This window comes from Symphalangus syndactylus, chromosome 13 (assembly GCF_028878055.3).
Source record: "Symphalangus syndactylus isolate Jambi chromosome 13, NHGRI_mSymSyn1-v2.1_pri, whole genome shotgun sequence".
Taxonomy (NCBI): Eukaryota; Metazoa; Chordata; class Mammalia; order Primates; family Hylobatidae; genus Symphalangus; species Symphalangus syndactylus.
The window spans coordinates 21,036,678-21,056,462 of record NC_072435.2 but is presented as its reverse complement, the minus strand read 5'-3'; the positions used below and the strand labels follow the sequence as shown (position 1 = coordinate 21,056,462).

At 44.6% G+C, this 19,785-nt stretch overlaps 1 protein-coding gene across 1 annotated transcript; it reads left to right on the top strand.

Moving 5' to 3' along the window:
- The first annotated feature begins 3,609 nt into the window (after positions 1-3,609).
- On the top strand, positions 3,610-14,377 carry ZNF134 (zinc finger protein 134). Its single transcript, XM_055239937.2, has 3 exons — positions 3,610-3,900; positions 8,808-8,904; positions 9,556-14,377. The coding sequence occupies exons 2-3, from the start codon at positions 8,865-8,867 to the stop codon at positions 10,797-10,799; spliced, it is 1,284 nt and encodes a 427-aa protein (XP_055095912.2). The 5' UTR covers positions 3,610-3,900; positions 8,808-8,864; the 3' UTR covers positions 10,800-14,377.
- The last annotated feature ends 5,408 nt before the right edge of the window (positions 14,378-19,785 follow it).

The window sequence follows — 19,785 nt, the reverse complement described above, 5'->3', positions numbered from 1 at the left end:
TATATAACTTGACAGCCTGCAGTGTTTTGAAACAGCATGGATTGGGTGTCTTGTTTCCAGCATATGTCCCATGTTCCCCAACACTGTTCCTCAGGACCTGCTGAGTGGCCATATTCCCTGAAGGCCAGAAAAGTAACAAGGTGACAGTTTTGGACAAAATTCTGAGCTTAAAACCTTGCCTGAATCAGTAGCCCCCAAATTCATTGTGCACATCTTATAATTTCCAAGAACACACATGTTAAGTGAATATTTTTGTTTATAATTGTGAAATGGTCTGTTCAGGGCTCTCATTCCTCGACCTTTTTTTTCAACCTCCCTCTCATTAAGGAAGCATATGTATTAATCATGGTTTCTGTTTTTTGTATTATATGTCTTGACATCTTAAAATTCTTGCTGGTGACAGAGAGACTTACCCTACCAGAGGTAGCTAATTTCTAAAAATAGTAAACAACTACCTTGAGAGCAAGGCAAGCCAACCACCCTCTTTATCTAACTCTTACTCACCAAGCCAATACTTTCCATGCACTAAATCATCCCAGCGTTACTGCCAGTGAGTTTGCAGCAGTCCGCAGCAATTTTGGTCCTTGCCTCCTCAGAAGAAAATTCAACCAAGGAGGCAGAGGTTGGTTTAAGGCAGAGGAAGAGACCAAGGCAAGCTTTTTTTAGCAGGAGTGAGAGTTTATTAAAATGTTTTAGAGTAGGAGTGAAAGGAATCAAAGTACACTTGGAAGAGGGCCAGGTGGGTTACTTGAGAGGTCAAGTGCCCCACTTGATCCTTGGCTTGGGACTTTATACATTTGCTCATTTCCCAGGCTCTCTATTCTCCTTCCTTGGGTAGGTTGTTGCTGGACTATGCATGCACAGTGGTCTGCCAGTACTTGGGAGCGGCTGCATGCAGTTTGTTTACTGAAGTCATACATATACTCATTTAGGATGATTTTCCCTTATGACTCACGCACCCCCAGAGGAAGGTCAAATACCAGTCAAATTTTGCCATCTTGCCCCATTTTGTGCATGCTTCAAACCTTATCAGGGGTTGTGGTTCACTGGCTCCAGGTGTTTTCTATCTGTTGGAAAACTTTTCCCTCCTGGTACCAGTCATGGCCACTTATCTCAGAGGGATAGTTTTATGCTTTCCTGTCCTTCACCCAATGAGAGCTGGCCACCTCGGGGGTCCCTCTCTTGGTTCTGTTTATTATCTCAGAGGAAAAGATTTATGATTGCCTATCCTTGACTCCAAAATTGCCTGACATTCCTGGGGTCCCTCTCTCCTGCCCTACACATATCTACCTACTCTAACACCAGGGTCAGGGTATGAGGCAACTAGAGACCACCCCTGTAAATCGAAGCCAACCAGAATTATTCAGACTAGCCAGTACTCAGCTGTTTGCTCTGATCTGGCCTAGGCTTTCCCCTAGCTCTTGCTTCTTCCTTTAGACTGAAACCTGTTTCTCCTGTGGCACTGCATGGCATACTGTACTTCTCATTTCTAGGGAAATTCTGAGTAACATTAAACTTATTTCAGTGGCATTGAGCTCTCCATGTCCTTTTCCAATAAAGACCCATCCACAAATTGGCCTCTCTTGGCTATGTAACATTACATATCATTCCAGCACTTCTCAATGTCTTCACCTTCTTTTTTCTCCATTATGCCTGCCACATTCTAACATTCCATATAATTAAGCATTTTTTTTTCATATTTCCTCCTCTTTCTTGAGTACAGCGTAAGCTACTGGGGTCTGTCTCTTGTTTTGTAAATGTCCCATGCAGTTAAGATAGTGTCTGAAATACAGTAGGTGTTCCTTGAACATTTGTTAGAACTGTGAATAAGCATAATACTACAGCATCCCTGTTCACCTTAACATTCTGATAGCACTTTCTAAATGTTTTCTTTACTTCTCCCTCCAGGTATTAATGAGTGTTTTCAAGAATGAAAAGAGGGCTAGCATAGTGGCTCACATCTGTAATCCCAACTTTTTGGGAGGTTGAGGTGGGAGGATCCCTTGAGCCCAAGAGTTTGAGGCTGCAGCAAGCTATGATCATGCCACTACACTCCAGCCTGTGCAACACAGCGAGATCCTGTCTCCAAAATTAAATAAATAAAATTACGTTTTGGAGACTAAACCCTGCTTGTAGTCATAGTTCTAACACAGCTCTATGCTCAGCTTCATTTGCTCACTTCTCAGAATTCAATGTCTCCTCAAATTTTGCTGTCTTCTTAACCATTTTCATTTATCACAGATATGTTTCTTCAGGTCCATTTCTTCATGTATCTGTGAATAACTACAGAATTATTAACTTTGAGTAATTTGGCCAGGCGCGGAGGCTCGCCTGTAATCCTAGCACTTTGGGATGCCAAGGCGGGCGGATCACTAGGTCAGGAGATTGAGACCATCCTGGCTAACACGGTGAAACCCCATCTCTACTAAAAATACAAAAAGTTAGCCGGGCATGGTGGCAGGCGCATGTAATCCCAGCTACTCCAGAGGCTGAGGCAGGAGAATGGCGTGAACCTGGGAGGCGGAGCCTGCGGTGAGCTATGATTGCACCACTGCACTCCAGCCTGGGCGACTGAGCGAGACTCCATCTCAAAAAACAAACAAACAAAAAAAAACTTTTGAGTAATTTAAACAATTCACAAATGTTTTTGTCTTTCTTTCCCCATACATTCCCCCTTCTTTTTTTAAACCATAAATAAATCTCAATTCTCAATTCAGACACTGTCGGTGTAATTGCAGGTGAAATGAGAATCACCTCCCAACCAAGAAATGTGATCCCAATTTTCCAAATCTTTATTTCTGGGTTCAGACACCACCTTTTCAGCCCCTGTCTTGGCATATAAAAGCATTTATAATGGTTCTTCTTTTCAGATAAGAAACATTCCCAAAAGGAAATAGATATATCTTGACTTTTGGGCTAGGAACTCTCATTTGGATAAAATATTTCTCCTTTGGTTGAACATTAGTGACCATACAGGCAGGAAAGGTGCCTTCCTTTACCACCTTCTCTCACCTGTCTTCCTCCTCATGGTTCTCTCAGGTATTTTTTTTTTCTGAGGAAACCAGAGGAAGAGCTCTATATTAGTCCACTTGCCTCAGTGAGCTCCAGCAGCCCTCCATAGCCACTGTCTGGAGACCATTCTTCCACTCCATGGCCCTGCCTGGGGACAATTCTCTGTTTACCCTGACCCAACTGAGGCTCACAAAACAGACTCAAAGCTTCCCTCTACAGTACACATATTTTTTAAATGAAGGAAATTTGAGTGAACTATGAGTGGACTCGGAGTGACATTGGATGTTGCGTGTCCGTTTGGTGTTGTGGCTTCAGGGAACATCTGTAAGAATATATCCCAATATTTTGGGGATCCCTGCAGACTTCACTACACAGGACCTGGTTGAGGGTCCTTTAAAAGGAGCGAAGCCACGCCCTGACCTCAGAGTCTCAGGGTATAATTTCTCAGCACCCCTCGCAGTACCATTTGGCCTTTGCCCAGCGTGCAGGTGAGTTAGCTGTCGCCACGGCCAAGTGCACATGAGAACTACATTGCCCAGAAACCTGTGCGCCGCGCGGCGGCGGCACTCTTAGGGGCGTTTCCCTGCGGGCGGAAGCTCTCTGGGCGGGACTTCCGGCATCTTCCTCGCAGTGGACATCTTGTCGGCTCTTAGGTGGAACCATCGGAGCAAAAGCTCAGGGTTGCTGGGCGGTTCCGAGGTGACGGAAGCGGGAGGGTGCGTGAGGAGTCGCTGTTCGCTCTGCAAAGTGGCTCGCCAGCGGAGACCCCGCCTCCGCCCCCGGGTACGGACGACCGCGGTGCCGGGGTCCCGCGACCTGAGACCCCCGCGCAGTTCCGTGCGGTCTACGAGCTGTGATGGCGGCGGCCGCGGTGATGGCCCGGCGCAGGTGGGTGCTGCCTTCCCCAGACTTTCGCCCGCCCCGAATCCTGAAGTTCCGAATGAGGAGCGCCTGTCTGGGTCCCTGCAGCGCAGGCCCCAGTGTTCAAGGCAGCGGGGCGCTGGTGGGTGGGGGCGAGTGTGACTGGCAGAGGGGCAGCCTGAGCATAGGCTTGGAGCTGGACTGAGCCCGTAGCAGTAAGGAGCGTGTGTGAACCGTAGTCACGCCTGCAATGTCGCGGGGAGAAGTTACACCTTCATTGCGAGGACGATAGGAGCCATGGCGGGTTTTGAATGGTGGAGGGAAGGGACCTGATAAAGGATTTTTAAAGTATTCCAATGTTTGCTGAGGAGGAAACCGACTACAGTGAGGTAGAAGCGATGAGGATGGAGGCAGGGAGACTTTTGAGGAGGTCCCTGCAACAAACTCCAGAAGTGTTGCGGCGGTGGCTGGGCCAGAGCAGTGGCAGGAGGGGTTGGGTGGGGAAGTCATGAGATTCTGGATAGATTTTTAAAGATGGAACCAACGGGGTTTCCTGCTGCATCAGATGTGGTCCTGAGTGAATGTAGGGAGGAAAGGGCTATCCAGGGGTTTTTGGCCTGTTTTCCTTCCTGAACATGTGAAAGAATGGAAATTGGTAAGTCACAGCAGGGAGCACCTTTCAGGGGGATCAGGAATTGGGTTTTGGACTTGGTGAATCTAAGGTGTTCTGCATTGGAGGTTCACATGGGTAGCTGAACATGCAGGTCTGGAGTTCTGGAGAGGGGGTTGTGCTAGAGACTTCAATGGGTGAGGCATAAGGTCAAAGCCTGTAGTAGATCAGATTTAGGGGGTGGAATTTTAAGGAAGTTATTTTATGTGGCCTCTGAAGTGAGAGGTGGGGTTAGGGTGGAAGGCCAGGGATGAAGGGGTGGACACTTAAGATTCCTTCCCGAAAGGAGGGGTCCTGGCATGTGAAAGCATTCTAGATGGTGTTGTTGAAAGTAAATGCTCGGTGCTGCAAAGTGAAACCAGCACTCAGGCAAAAGTTTTCTCAGCAAGGCAATTTACTTCTGTGCAAGTGTGCTGCCTGTGTTAATCACGATCCCAAGAGCACACTGAACAAAGGAGGGAAGGGGTTTTTATCTGTAGCCCATAGTCCCTACCTTCCTCTGTGTCACTCCCCCATGGGCTGGGGTCGGACCACTTAATCTAAGCTGACCCAATTGGGTATTTGTGAGTATTTTCCCAAAGAAGGAAGAGGGAAGGGGAAGGTGTAAAGTTACAGTGGTGGGACATGTGGATTGTGTAGGATGTGTGGTTTTGGCGGGGGAAATGGGTGCAAAGTGAGTAAGGGAACAGATGTGAATTATTGATTAGTGCTTACAGGAAGGTCGTTTATAGTAACTAGGGGCAAGGAGGCATGGAGAACAAGAAAGTTAGGTTTGAGAACAAAGAACAAGGAAGTTAACAGACTAAATCTTTGAAGAGGAATTTTATTATACTTTATAGTGTCAGCAAGAGGAGAGGGCTGTAGAGCATAAGTAGCCTGGCCTGCACTTTAGACCAAGGTGAGGGATGCAGTAGATTTGCCACGCTACAGGCTCAGCATGCCTTCATGGGCGCTGCCTGTGGAGCAGTCCCATCCCCAACCAGTGCATTGGTGCCTCAGTTACCCAAACCCTCAGGTAAGCAGAATTGATGAACATCTCTAATGAAGGATCACTGCAGCTCCCCTTCAGAGGACTATATATCAGGTAGGCTGGTTTAGTGCAAGGGCTAGTGTACACCTTGTAAGTACACAGAAGTAAGGAACTAAAAAATGTATGTACAAAGTAAGGGAAATTTATACTAGCACTTAATAATTGGTCAAAATATTAATTTGCCTTGAAGTATTTTATTACAATGGAGAAATCTTACCAAATTTTCTTAAAAGCTTTAAAGCAGGCAAAACAAACCTAATTTTTCAAAAACTCATCAGTTCATTTGCATGGATAGTAGTAGCTGTTTCAAAGGCACTTGAGATGTACAGACAAGCCTGATACAAACAGTAGCCCTATGAGGTGGGTGCCGTTATTATCCCCACTTTTAAGATGAGGACACTCAGACACTGGTCTTTATTTATGTTCACACAGCTGGTGGGAGCCAGCACTGAGATCTGAGTATCTGAAGTTAGAGAGCTAACCCAAAATCATTCCTGCCAAAGGGCAGGGTAGGTAGGGCTTAGGGAAACATTTCAGTCCATGAGATCCCACTGTGGGAACCTGCCACTCCCAGCTTCCCTCTTCTTGTGAGGTTGCCATGGTGGCAGAAACTTATGATTCCTACCTAGATGAGAGTAGATTGTCTCAGGCCCTCACTTAGCCCAACACACCCCCATTATCTCAGCAACTCAGTGTGGAGAATGATGATGTTCTGGGACTCTTCAGTGTCCCTTCTGCCTACCGTTTTTGGAGGTCCTGCAGTCACCCAAAGCTTTGTGTTGTAAATTCTGTTTTGGAATTATGTGGAAGGGTTTCCATTTCTGGCAAGCAATGGGATGAAGTGTGGAACATTATCTCAGGCACAGGAACCAGCATGTGCAAATACTTAACTGGAGGCTAAACTAGGAGTGTTCGGGGAACCTCAGCCTTCCATTATGTCTGGTGGGATCAGACAGCAGGGACAGGATTCAGCCCAGAAATGGCAGCCTGAGGATCTGTGTTTCTATGCTGAGAGAATTGGGAGCCACTACAGGTTTGGAGCTAGGAGGGAGTGATCTGACTTTGGTCTTAACCAACTTTCTCTGTACAGTGAAGAAAAGACTGTGGGAGTGAGAATGAAGGAAGGAATACCACTGAGGAGCTTAATGCAACAGTTCAGGTTGGACCAGAGTGGTGGCTGTAGAGGTGGGAGATGTGGATGGATTCTGAATCATTTTTCTTAAAGTGGGACCAACCAGATTTTCTGATGTGGAGGATGAGAAAGAAAAGGGAGGGGGGGTGAAGGATGAGCCTGGATTTTTTAGTCTGAGAAGATATAAAGATGCCATCAACTGAAGTGACAAAGTTGGTGGTAGGAGTACCTTTCAGAAGTAATATCAGGAGTGCAGTTTGGCTATGTGGAATCTACCATGTTCCAAAGACACTTGAGTGGAGGTGTCAAGTAGACAGCTGGACACAGAGATCCGAAGTTCAGAGAAGGGATTCAGGTTGGAGCTATCCATAGGGTGGCAACCAGCATGTGGATCAGGATGGAGCTTTGCTTCCAATTTAGAGAGAGAATCTTTAGGTCATGGTGACAGTGCCATCAGCACACTGTAAGGGCAGGCACAGCAGGGTAGAGGTAGGGGCCATCTTAGAGGCTAGAAGAGGGAGGGAAATGTCCTTGGGAGGAAGGGGAATAATAGGGTCAAGCAGGTGGCAAAGTGTTCCAGGGAGAGAGTGGATGTGAGGTGAAGTACTGTAGTAATAGAAGTGAGGTGGCAGTGAGGCCAGAACCAGTGCTTATTCGGCTTTCTATGTGCTCCTCAGGCTTCCATGGTGACCTTTGGTGGGACCTGTGGAGTTTCAGTCAAGCTAGTGAATTAGTCCAGGGACAGATTGGGTCAGTAGGCAGAATCCCTGTGCTTGGGGTAGGTGCCCAGTGAGTGTGGGTTTTGAATGAGTTAATTGTTGAGAAGAAGCCTGTGACTGACCTCAGTAGTACAACAGCAAAGCAGAAAGGGGCTGAGTTTATCTGAGATCTGCACGTGGTTCTGGATTGCTGAATTGACCTGTGAAATAGAGCCAGGAGGGGAGAATTTAATAGGTGGATTCAGGGCAACCCATGGAAGTGTGGCCATTGATCAGGACCAGATGTGATCCTGGATGCCTTATCCAAGCATTCTCTGGATGCTGTGTGCAGATTTGCATGTGGCGAAGCCATGGAGATACCTATGTTATAGGTGTCCATAGATGTAAAGGAGGTATGGCCAAAAGAGTGATGTGCACGTGGAGATGGAGTGTGAATTCATGAGCCCAGAGCTTTGGTACCAAGGGTTTCTGAAAGAATGCTGAGCTCAGGTTTGTGTATGAGGAATAATCTGTTGATCCCCGGGGAGCTGGCTGATAGGAGAAGGGTTGGGTCCTACATACCAGGCCCATGGTGTTTTATCTGTCCACTTGCCTGTTCTGAGCTGGACAAAATGATTAATGGAATATGAGTTGAGAACAGGCACCAATCACACCAGGGCCTATTATCTCGTTTGAGTTAGATGTGACAAGGAGTCCTGGAGAGAGAGGCTGTCCTTAAGCTCAGTTGTCCACCTCACACAGGGCTGTGTGACCTTCAGGGATTTATTTGTTTACTTCTCTTAGGAGGAATGGGAGCTGCTAGATGAGGCTCAGAGACTCTTCTATTATGAAATAATGGCTTCTGTGCTTTGCATTTATAGTCTCCCTGGGTTTTGCTGGGCTGGGTCCTAATCTTCCTTTTTGCCCTAGGAGTTGCTCTTTCCTTTCCATAGCTAGAGCATGGGCACTGCTGTCTTCTCTGATTCCCTCACATAGGTCCCCTGGGTGCCAAGGCTCAGCTAGATGCATTGCCTCCTCTCTTCGCTGTGTTCCTCAGCTCCTGCTGTCCTGAAGCCTTGCCAGGAAGGGTTTGGAGGTCAGAGGTCCTAAGGTGACCCAGTGAATCCTGCTTGGCCTCTCCCTGGCCGGGTGACTGTCCCACTCGTGACATCTCTGGACTCCAGGCTCCACCTACTTCTTCTAATTGTAATTTCCTTGAGTCTGCCTGTGTCCTCAATTTCAGTCATCATGGTCACCACTTGTGGGCCCACTGCACTGTTCCTGCAGGACAATTTTCTGAGGTTCATTTTGTAGCATTTATTTTCTTGCAATTTTGCATGGGTGGGCTACTCTGGCTAGTGCTCTCAGCCTGTTTCACCTTTCCCCTATGCTTGTATCTTCCAGATCCTCTGTGGTTGCTGAATTGTAACAAGAGAGAGAACTCTGGCTGCCTGAGAGGACATGACTCTAGTCACAGCAGGAGGGGCTTGGACAGGCCCTGGTGAGTGGGAGCTGAGGGATGCCATAACCTCAGGGCTGGGTTCCTGTAGTTCCAGAAACCTGTGTTGTACCCATCACAAGTGCCAAGGCCAGAGGCCCTAACTTATTTCTACCTTTTTATCCCCATTCTGTACACTCTTGTCATTTCTAATCTGACTCTGACCCAGGGCTGTCTTCTCCCATCCTTTACCAGAGGGGCTCTAGTAGAGCAACAGCTCTCTCTGCAGTGCTTTCCAGTATTGGACTACACTTACACTATTGTGTCGTAAGATGTGTGCATATCCTCAAATAGTCCCTGAACACATTACTTATTTTTAATCACATTTTCCTGGGCCTGGACACACATTTCTGCATAGCACTCACCTGACACCCACAGTCAGCCAAGGTCCTGCTAAAAGTCATTGCAGAGGATTAAGTTGGAGACCTTATACTACACCCCATCCTCATGTCTTTGTTTCTTGTGAGGCCATCTCCATTCTGTGACTCTTAGATTCCAGTACTATACAGCAGCCCTTTTTTCAACCTGATCCTAGCTCTGTTCCACCAGGAAAGTTAGGTACTCAGTCCTGGGTACAGCAGACACATATTTGTGATGGAGTTGCCCCACCCACCAAAGTCAGCATGTACATCAATAGTATTTTTCTGCCTTCAGGTTGTTGGCATGGAGTGAAGGATGAAGAGTCATCTTCTGAACAGAGCATTTCTATAGCAGTGTCACATGTTAATACTTCCAAGGCAGGTTTGCCCGCACAGACAGCTCTCCCTTGTGACATATGTGGCCCCATCTTGAAAGATATTTTGCACCTGGATGAACACCAGGGTACACACCATGGACTGAAACCTCACACATGTGGGGCATGTGGGAGACAATTCTGGTTCAGTGCAAACCTTCATCAGTACCAGAAGTATTACAGTATAGAGCAACCCTTAAGAAGGGATAAAAGTGAGGCCTCAATTGTGAAGAACTGCACAGTTAGCAAAGAACCTCACCTGTCAGAGAAGCCCTTTACATGTAAGGAGGAGCAGAAAAACTTCCAGGCTACTTTGGGTGGCTGCCAACAAAAGGCCATCCGCAGTAAGAGGAAGACACACAGGAGCACTGAGAGTGGGGATGCATTTCATGGTGAACAAATGCATTACAAGTGCAGTGAATGTGGGAAAGCTTTCAGCCGCAAAGACACACTTGTCCAGCACCAGAGAATTCATAGTGGAGAGAAGCCTTACGAGTGCAGCGAATGTGGGAAAGCCTTCAGCCGCAAAGCTACACTTGTCCAGCATCAGAGAATCCATACTGGAGAAAGGCCTTATGAATGCAGCGAATGTGGAAAAACCTTCAGTCGAAAAGACAACCTTACTCAGCACAAGAGAATCCACACTGGAGAAATGCCTTATAAGTGCAATGAATGTGGGAAATATTTTAGCCATCACTCCAATCTAATTGTACACCAGAGAGTTCACAATGGAGCAAGGCCTTATAAGTGCAGTGATTGTGGGAAAGTCTTCAGACACAAATCTACACTTGTTCAGCATGAGAGTATTCACACTGGAGAAAATCCTTATGATTGCAGTGATTGTGGGAAATCCTTTGGCCACAAATACACCCTCATTAAACATCAGCGAATTCACACTGAGTCAAAGCCTTTTGAGTGCATTGAATGTGGGAAATTCTTTAGTCGAAGTTCTGACTTTATTGCACACCAGAGGGTTCACACTGGTGAAAGGCCTTTTGTGTGCAGTAAATGTGGGAAAGACTTTATCAGAACATCCCACCTTGTTCGACACCAAAGAGTTCACACCGGAGAAAGGCCATATGAGTGCAGTGAATGTGGGAAGGCCTACAGCTTAAGCTCCCACCTCAATCGGCATCAGAAAGTTCACACTGCAGGCAGGCTTTAGGAGTGCTTTGAATACAACAGGACTCATCAATCAGATGTTTAATTTCATATATCTGAACATTGACACAAAGGAGATAACTTAGGGTGCCAGGTACGTAGGAACCTTCTAGGGATATGTTGCACTTTCTAACTTACTCAGGTCTTTTGCCAGAGTTATGTCACTGTCAATCCCTGTGGCCGAAACCATCTTAACTCTACCAGCTAAGATACCCCAGCATTGGGGAAGGCAGGGTTTTGTATTCTCCAGTCCCTGGAGAAAATCATGAAATGCCTGAGTTCATTGGGGGTCCTCATTCCCTTCTGTATGACAGGTATAGGTATGGACATGACCCATTTTTAGCCAAGAGGGTCTGAGCTGTATCTGCTGGTGGCTTATACAAAAGGTTTACTTTCTTCATGGATATTCTTCATCTCACATACTTGTAATCGAGTTTTTCCAACCTCCAAGTCACCTGGCCTGGGAAAGTACTTGCCTCATGTTGCTCTGGTTTGTGATAATAAAGGCTTTACAGTTTAAGCCACCTTTAATCTTGGAGGTTCTTCTTACTATCTAGAGTGGATTGAAAACAGGCTCTGCCAAACTGAAGACAGCCTTTGTGCCGTGCCTCCAACTTTGCCTCAAATGGGACAGTGGGTTGAGGGAGAACAGTTCTTAGTCCAGTTTTGATGTTAACTTCCATAGCTGACAAAGCTTGTTAAGTAAGAATTCAGATCTTGTGTAGACCTGATTTGTCTGGATTTTAGAGTTATTTGAGAGCCCATATTTCACCTTGAGGAGGGTGCTGCTGCTGTGACAGCCTGCAGTGTTTTGAAACAGCATGGATTGGGTGTCTTGTTTGCAGCATATGTCCCATATTCCCCAACACTGCTGAGGGAAAGCTGTTCCTCAGGACCTGCTGAGTGGCCGTATTCCCTGAAGGCCTGAATCTGTTTCACAGGCCACTGTTGGTAAGATCTAAAGCATCCAGTAGGGAAACAAAATTGATAAATATTGGGTGTAAGTAACTGGGATTGGGGAGATTGTGGCAAACTAGAGGGGAAGTGCCTATTGTAAAAACACATCCACAGACAGTCCAGGCACTAAGGCTGAATGGGATCAGGGTATCCAGAAATCTCAGGATCTCCAGGGCCATGTTACTGTTAGGTCAAGGTCACTGGTGCAGCAACGAATGTAGTTTTCCTAGATTCCTCTACCTCCCTGGCCTCTTTACCTAATGTCTTTGCTGCACAGGCAGTAACCCTGGGAATAAAGACGTGTGGTGGTCCAAGGAAGTAGCTTTTGTGACCAGCTGGAGTTTCTCGTGACTCTGTTGGCAATGGTCCTCATTGTTTGCCAGTTTTTCTTACTACTGAGGAAGAGATTGTCTTCCCAAGGTATTTGGAGTGATAAGAGTCACCGTAGTGAGGTAGAGTCACTCTTAGTGATGTCCAGTTGTCCAGTTTCCAATAGCAGTGGGAGACCCAGATTTTTAAATGAGATAACTTTTTATAGATTCACTGAGGTGTAATCAACATGCAATATATTGCACATATTTAAAGTGTACGAGTATTGATACATACACACACACACACACACACACGAAACTATCACCGTATCAGTGGTATTGGACATATCTGTCACCCCCAAAGTTAATCTCAGGCCCTTAACCTCTCTCTCAGTGCTCACCTTCCCCCAAAATCCCTAGGCAACCATTGAGTAGTTTTCACTATAGGTAAATTTGTCTTTTCTAGAATTTTATGTAAGTCCGTCTATAAAGTGTTAATTTTGTCTGCTGTCTTTCATGCAACATAATTTGAAATTTGTCCATGGTATGTATGAACAGCCCGTTTTAAAATTACTGAGTCCTATTCTGTATGGATATACCACAGTTTATCCATTTATCTTAATTGATGTCTGTACTCCACCCTCATTTTTTTTTTTTTTTTTTTTGAGACAGAGTCTCGCTCTGTCGCCCAGGCTGGAATGCAGTGGCGCAATCTCGGCTCGCTGCAACCTCCTCCTCCCGGGTTCACGCCATTCTCCTGCCTCAGCCTCTCCGAGTAGCTGGGACTACAGGCGCCCGCCACCACGCCCGGCTAATTTTTTTGTATTTTTGGTAGAGACGGGGTTTCACCGTGGTCTCGATCTCCTGACCTCGTGATCCACCCGCCTCGGCCTCCCAAAGTGCTGGGATTACAAGCGTGAGCCACCGCGCCCGGCTCTCATTTTTAAATATTAAAAAACTGCTGCAAATATTGATGCATGAGTATTTATATGGACACTTAGCTGAGAACATTTTTAAGCAGAGGTTTTGAAGGTGTGGCTATGTAGCTTACTAATTATAGTAAAATATATTGGAAAAGAGATACACACAGGGAAGAACTGCGAAACAGAAAAGACCCAAGATTTGATGATTTGGGAAATTCTCAGCCCATCTTAATTGGAAAAAAAAAAAAAAAACCATTGAAATTAAGAGATTCATTGTCAGGAAAGCACGTTTTAGAGAGATAGCCAATGATGTTTGCCATTACCGAGATCAAAACATACATTAGAACACTGTCACACAAAAAGCTCTTTGAAGAGATTAAATGTGACTTGTAGATCCCTTCAATACAAACAGTTTGTAAGAAGTTTAAACTATCACTCATCTCAGCAAAAGCCAAAAATATAGATAGGGGATTCCCTAGGAGGAATAATCTGCATAAGCCTCTTTTCTAATGTTGTGAATTTCAGTGACGTACAGGAGACTCACAAAATTCTTGAAAATTTTATACCAGTGGAAATGCTCACCTTGGGTCTAAAGGGACCTTGAAAGTATGAAGTTAAAGGGTGTAGGCATGTAAAAGTGTGAAGTTAAAGGGTGTAGTATTCTATACATGGGACTGGCTGCGGAAACAGGTGCAAGCCCTTGCTACCTTTCATGAGAAAGGAAGGATGACTCAGAGCAGAGGAGAGTCCAGTGGGCAGAGTCCTGAACCATGTGATATTCCCATGTCTTGACTCCCAGTGGCATTTGCCAAACTAGATTTCAGATTTTCTTGGGATTGGTGGTTCCATTATTTTGTTTTCCCCCTTCCATTTCCTCCCCTTTCGAAACAATGCGTATATGTATAACTATTATCCTAGGTCTTTCCCACCGTTTTGTTTGGGAGCAGATAACTAGTTTTCTAGTTTTACGGATCCAAATGAGACAGGAATAGCACTGGATGGTCACAGGAGGATGGAAAATCTCAACACCCTGGTTTTGGTGCAGCTGAAAAAACAAAGAAAAACCCAAACAACAGCTAAAATGGTAACTAGGCAAAGAAACCATGGGGTAACAGAAAACCCAAAACAAAAGAGAAAACTGCCAGAACCCCAGTCGGTGACATGTCCATGACTCTTCCAGGCAAACCCAAATAAGGGAGGAGGGATGGTAATCAGGGGTCCCTGAAATCCCCTCCTTTCCCAGAATACCTAATGATTACCCAGATTAAAGAAACACCCATACAATTAGAAACCCAAACTTTGTTTTGCATGACTTGCTCTCAGAGGCACTCCCACACTTCTCTCTTGTGTGTACTTTTGCTTCACAATAAAAGCTGCTTGCCTTTGCTTCATTGTGACTTGTCACTGAATTCTTTCGATGGTGTTAAGAACCTGGATGCTGGCTGGGGCTGGGGTCTCACCAACAATGTCCAGAGACCCCCCGAACCCCCCAGCAACACAGAAGAATTGTGCCCCAACATGGGATTATACCTAGAGCGTCATCCATACTGGACTTAGACAATTTAGATGAGATTGGAGACTTTAGCTCAGTGTGGAGGTGCACACCTGTAGTCCCAGCTGCTCAGGAGGCTAAGGCAGGAGAATCGCCTGAACCCAGGAGACAGAGGTGGCAGTGAGCCAAGATTGCGCCGCTGCGCTCTAGCCTGTGCAATAAAGCGAGACTGTCTCAAAAAAAAAAAAATAGTAAAAGGCATCAAATTTTGGAGGGGAAATGCCTATTGGTGAACTGAAAACTCGACAACAGTTCTGGTGTGTGGGATAACATGTTAATAGCCTTGATCATTTTGAATTTCATAATCATAAATGGATTTTGTTTTCAAGACGGAGTTTCGCTCTTGTTGCCCAGGCTGGAGTGCCATGGCACTATCTCAGCTCACTGCAACCTCTGCCTCCCGGGTTCAAGTGATTCTTCTGCCTCAGCCTCCCAAGTAGCTGGGATTACAGGCATGCACCACCACGCCCGGCTAATTTTGTATTTTTGGTAGAGACGTGGTTTCTCCATGTTGGTCAGGCTGGTCTTGAACTTCTGACCTCAGGTGATCCGGCTGCCTCGACCTCCCAAAGTGCTGGGATTACAGGCATGAGCCACCGTGCCTGGCCTTTTGGGATTGGTTTAAAGAGCTGTGGAAGACAATTAATTGAGCAGTTACCACAAACAGATTAGCAATGGAGTTCGTAGTATATTTGAAAATGAATAAAATTGTTCCTGGGAAAATTAACAATAGTGATCTCAGTCTAAATTATAGAGTAAGCGATTCAGAGAGGATAATATGCCACATGTGCATAGATTTGTTTAAAACAATAGTAAATTATGTAGCACTGTAAAAATTGAAAAAAATACTATTAGAACAACAAACAATTAGGTTGATGAAGCACAATAAGAGACTAATGAAAAGGAAAGAAATGAAATTACTTAATATCAAAATGTATAAAATTAAGCCATATACAAGCATGCCAAATTAACTTGTGAGATTAACAAAGATTTTATTAATTGGGGAAAAAGACTAGTAGTCTGCAAATCCTAAGATTATGCTTAACACTAAGCCTCTTACAAACTTCAAGTTTTCAAAAAGGCTCAAGGTTTTCTGGTACAGAGGTACTAGTGGAGCACAGTTCAGATTTAACTAAACATTACATTATTTTGGCCAGGCGCCTAATCTTAGCACTCGGTAATTTAGGCCAGCTCACGCCTGTAATCTCATTACTTTGGGAGGCTGAGGCGGGCGGATCACGAGGTCAGGAGATGGAGACCATCCTGGCTACCACAGTGAAACCCCGTCTCTACTAAAAATACAAAAAATTAGCCGGGTGTGGTGGCAGGCACCTGTAGTCCCAGCTACTCGGGAGGCTGAGGCAGGAGAATGGTGTGAACCCAGGAGGCGGAGCTTGCAATGAGCCGAGATCACACCACTGCACTCCAGCCTGAGTGACAGAGCAAGACTCCACCTCAAAAAAAAAAAAAAAAAAATTACAGTCTTTAGGAAACTAGATATTCATCAGAGAGTGTATGTGACCAGAATAAATTTTGCCAGAATAAGCCATTTTATGACGTCTAGATGACACACTAAATACATACTGATTCAGAATTACCTGAGCTACTTCAACATAGGACATAGCAAAATACTGGTAATTACATTATTATATACTTATACAAGATGCTTTCGGCCGGGCGCAGTGGCTCACACCTATAATCCCGGCCCTTCGGAAGGCCGAGGCAGGCGGATCATCTGAGGACGGGAGTTCCAGACCAGCCTGGCCAACATGGTGAAACCCCATCTCTACTAAAAGTACCAACATAGGCAGGAGAATTGCTTGAATCCGGGAGGCAGAGGTTGCAGTGAGCAGAGACTGCGCCATTACTCCAGCCTGGGCGACAAGAGCAAAACTCCGTCAAAAAAAAAAAAAACAAACCATGCTTTCAAATCTGCCTAACAATTATAGCTTCAGAGTCCTTATATTCAGGATTATCTATTTGTAACTTACAGCTTTTTACAAATATTTTTCTTACACTAAATTAGAAAGAATGTTTGGTCTTGCAGGTGTCTGAGAATCTTTAGTAAAATACCCCTACAGATTCTATTTTGAAATCATGGTTTTAAAAAAAGCAAAAATGTTTGTTTCCAATTAATTGCTACAGAGATGCCAAATGTCCACTCAGTAGTTGTGAGTAAAACAAATTGTCTTATTGCTCTTCACAGGCAAATAAACTCTTTGAGTGATTGTGTGAAGTTCAGAGTATTTGGTCAGGGATGAAATGGAGGCTAATCCAGACAGATTATAAAAGAAAATACGGAATAGAGATTCTAGGGGCACTAAAGCAAATGCATGAGGTGGTCTATGCTTCTGAGTCCCTCATAGTATGTTCCTTCTGAGTATTTGTATTCTAAACCTCAAAATTACAATTTTTTATGTAACATTTCTTACTGGATTCTCCAAGATATAGTCTACTTTTTGAAGAATATGACATTTATGTAGAAATAGTGGTTACTTACCAAATTGGTATTTGCTACTAGGAAAGTAGCATCAGTTTTGGGCATGGGCATCTGAACTCTGAGAATAAGGTTTGGGATTCCATGACCTCATCTCCTTGCTGGGAAATGATAGTCATTTTATTCTTCCACCTGTAATTGCAGTGACAGTGTCTCCAAGAGGATTGGAGATAAACTCTGAAAAATATTTTTGAAGTTAGAAAATTGTAGAAAGTTATTAACATTAATTACTGGAGTTATCCATTTAGAATGACATGATACCTAAAAGAGAAAATTATCTGTGAAATGGGAACAAATAAAGGTAAACAGAGGAAACAGTTCTAAGACATGAGACATGTAAGTTGAACCCTTGGCTATGCTGGAATCTTGGCTCCCATGACATTCTTTTTTTTTTTTTTTTTTTGAGATGTCTTGTTCTGTTGCCCAGGCTGGAGTGCAATGGCGCAATCTCGGCTCACTGCAACCTCCGCCTCCCAGGTTCAAACAATTCTTCTGCCTCAGCCTCCCAAGTAGCTGGGATTACAGGCGCCCACCCCCACGCCCGGGGAATTTTTGTATTTTTAGTAGCGACAGGGTTTTGCCATGTTGGCCAGGCTGGTTTTGAACTCCTGACCTCAGGTGATCTGCCCGCCTTGGCCTCCCAAAGTGCTGGGATTACAGGCGTGAGCCACATCACCGAAATTCTTATTTCTTTTTTTTTTTTTTTTTTTTTTTTTTTGAGATGGAGTCTCGCTCTGTCGCCCAGGCTGGAGTGCAGTGGCGCAATCTCGGCTCACTGCAAGCTCCGCCTCCCGGGTTCACGCCATTCTCCTGCCTCAGCCTCTCCGAGTAGCTGGGAGTACAGGCGCCCGCCACCACGCCCGGCTAATTTTTATTTTTGTATTTTTAGTAGAGATGGGGTTTCACCGTGTTAGCCAGGATGGTCTCGATCTCCTGACCTCATGATCCACCCACCTTGGCCTCCCAAAGTGCTGGGATTACAGGCGTGAGCCACCGCACCCGGTGATATACTACAGTTTCTAATCCATTCACTTACTGGAGGACATTTTTGTTGCTTCCAAGGTATGCCAGTTTTGGATAAAACTGCTATACACATACATGTACAGGTTTTTGTGTGGACATAAATTTTCCACTCATATGGATAAATTCTGAAAAATATGGTTACCGCATTGTATGGTAAAAGTGTGTTTAGTTTTGTAAGAAACCAACAAACTCCATTTTGTATTTTTTTTAGTAGAGACGGGGTTTCACCGTGGTCTCGATCTCCTGACCTCGTGATCCACCCGCCTCGGCCTCCCAAAGTGCTGGGATTACAAGCGTGAGCCACCGCGCCCGGCCCCGAAATTCTTATTTCTACAAAGTGTGACATTTTTTCATTCATATGAATGGTGAGGAATAGCAAACTTGGAAGAAATTAAATAGTAAAAAGAGAGTGAGTACAAAGGTGAAAGAGTTGAGGGGAAGCATTACTCAACATCTTATCTGGTTCAGAGACTCATCTAGATTGGTATTTACAGCAGTGAACAACCTACAAAGAAATGTATTCTCAAATAGCCTTTATTCAAATTAAGAAATGTGGTCTGGAAATAATAAAAGAAAATATTGGAAAATATACACTAAGTTATAAAGAGACAGATTCTATGGAAAATATCAGAATACCAGTACCAACTATCAGAATACCAGTACCAACTAATAACAAACATGTGAAGTAGGTAGAATTTCTATAGGAAATTTCTATAGTCAGGGTTGTCCTTATAGTGGAGATAATATTTGAGCATATATTAAAAGCAGAGCAGAGAGACAGTGATTTGTAAACACAGGGAAAATGTGCAATGGAAAAGAAATAGCCAGTACAGTGTCCAAAAAGCAGGAGCTTGCCTGGAAGTGAAACAAATCATGTGGTCAAAGCACAATTCAAGAGTGACTGGTGATGTCAAAATCTCCCAAATATGCACAATTACCCATGTATCCATTCACATGCCATTATCTCAGACCTCCTTGTCAACTCTCTTCTCAAACATATTCTTCCTTGCCCTTGATCACATTGCCAGGTCATGGACTGCTATCCTGTGAAATACTTGTTCTTTGGACACTTATTCCTCCTCATAAAAAGGTTTACAAGGTATGCCACTTGTGACTTCAGCTATGGGGAAAATTTTGATCCCCAACTATCTTTCAAGAGGATGCAGAATATGGCTCTGAGGCAGCCACAATTTTTTTTTTTTTGAAATTTATCTTTTTTTCCCACCCTGCCTTATGGTGCTGACGCAATCTTTTTTATTACTAGGTTTTTAAGAGCACTTTTAGGTTTGCAGTAAAATTAAGGGGAAGGTAAAGAGATATTCCATATACTCCCTGCACCTACATATGCATAGCGCTCCCCCACCCCAACCGGAGTGGCACATTTGTAACAATTATAAACCTACACTGACACATGATTATCATCCAAAGTCCCTACTTTATATTAGGGTTCACTCTTAGTGTTGTATCTATGTGTTTGGACAAAGGTACAATGACACGTGTCCACTATTAGAGTGTCATATAAAATAGTTATATTTTTATGGATTTTTTTTTTTTTTTTTTGAGATGTAGTCTCGCTCTGTCACCCAGGCTGGAGTGCAGTGGCGCGATCTCGGCTCACTGCAAGCTCCTCCTCTCGGGTTCACGCCACTCTCCTGCCTCAGCCTCCCGAATAGCTGGGACTACAGGTGCCCATCACTATGCCCGGCTAATTTTTATTTTTGTATTTT

Bases quoted from the DNA above. Each gene is read 5' to 3' on its own strand.
- ZNF134 (XM_055239937.2), top strand. From the start codon at position 8,865: ATGACTCTAGTCACAGCAGGAGGGGCTTGGACAGGCCCTG. The intron at 8,905-9,555 runs GTGAGTGGGAGC...TTCTGCCTTCAG, and splicing joins AGGGGCTTGGACAGGCCCTG to GTTGTTGGCATGGAGTGAAG.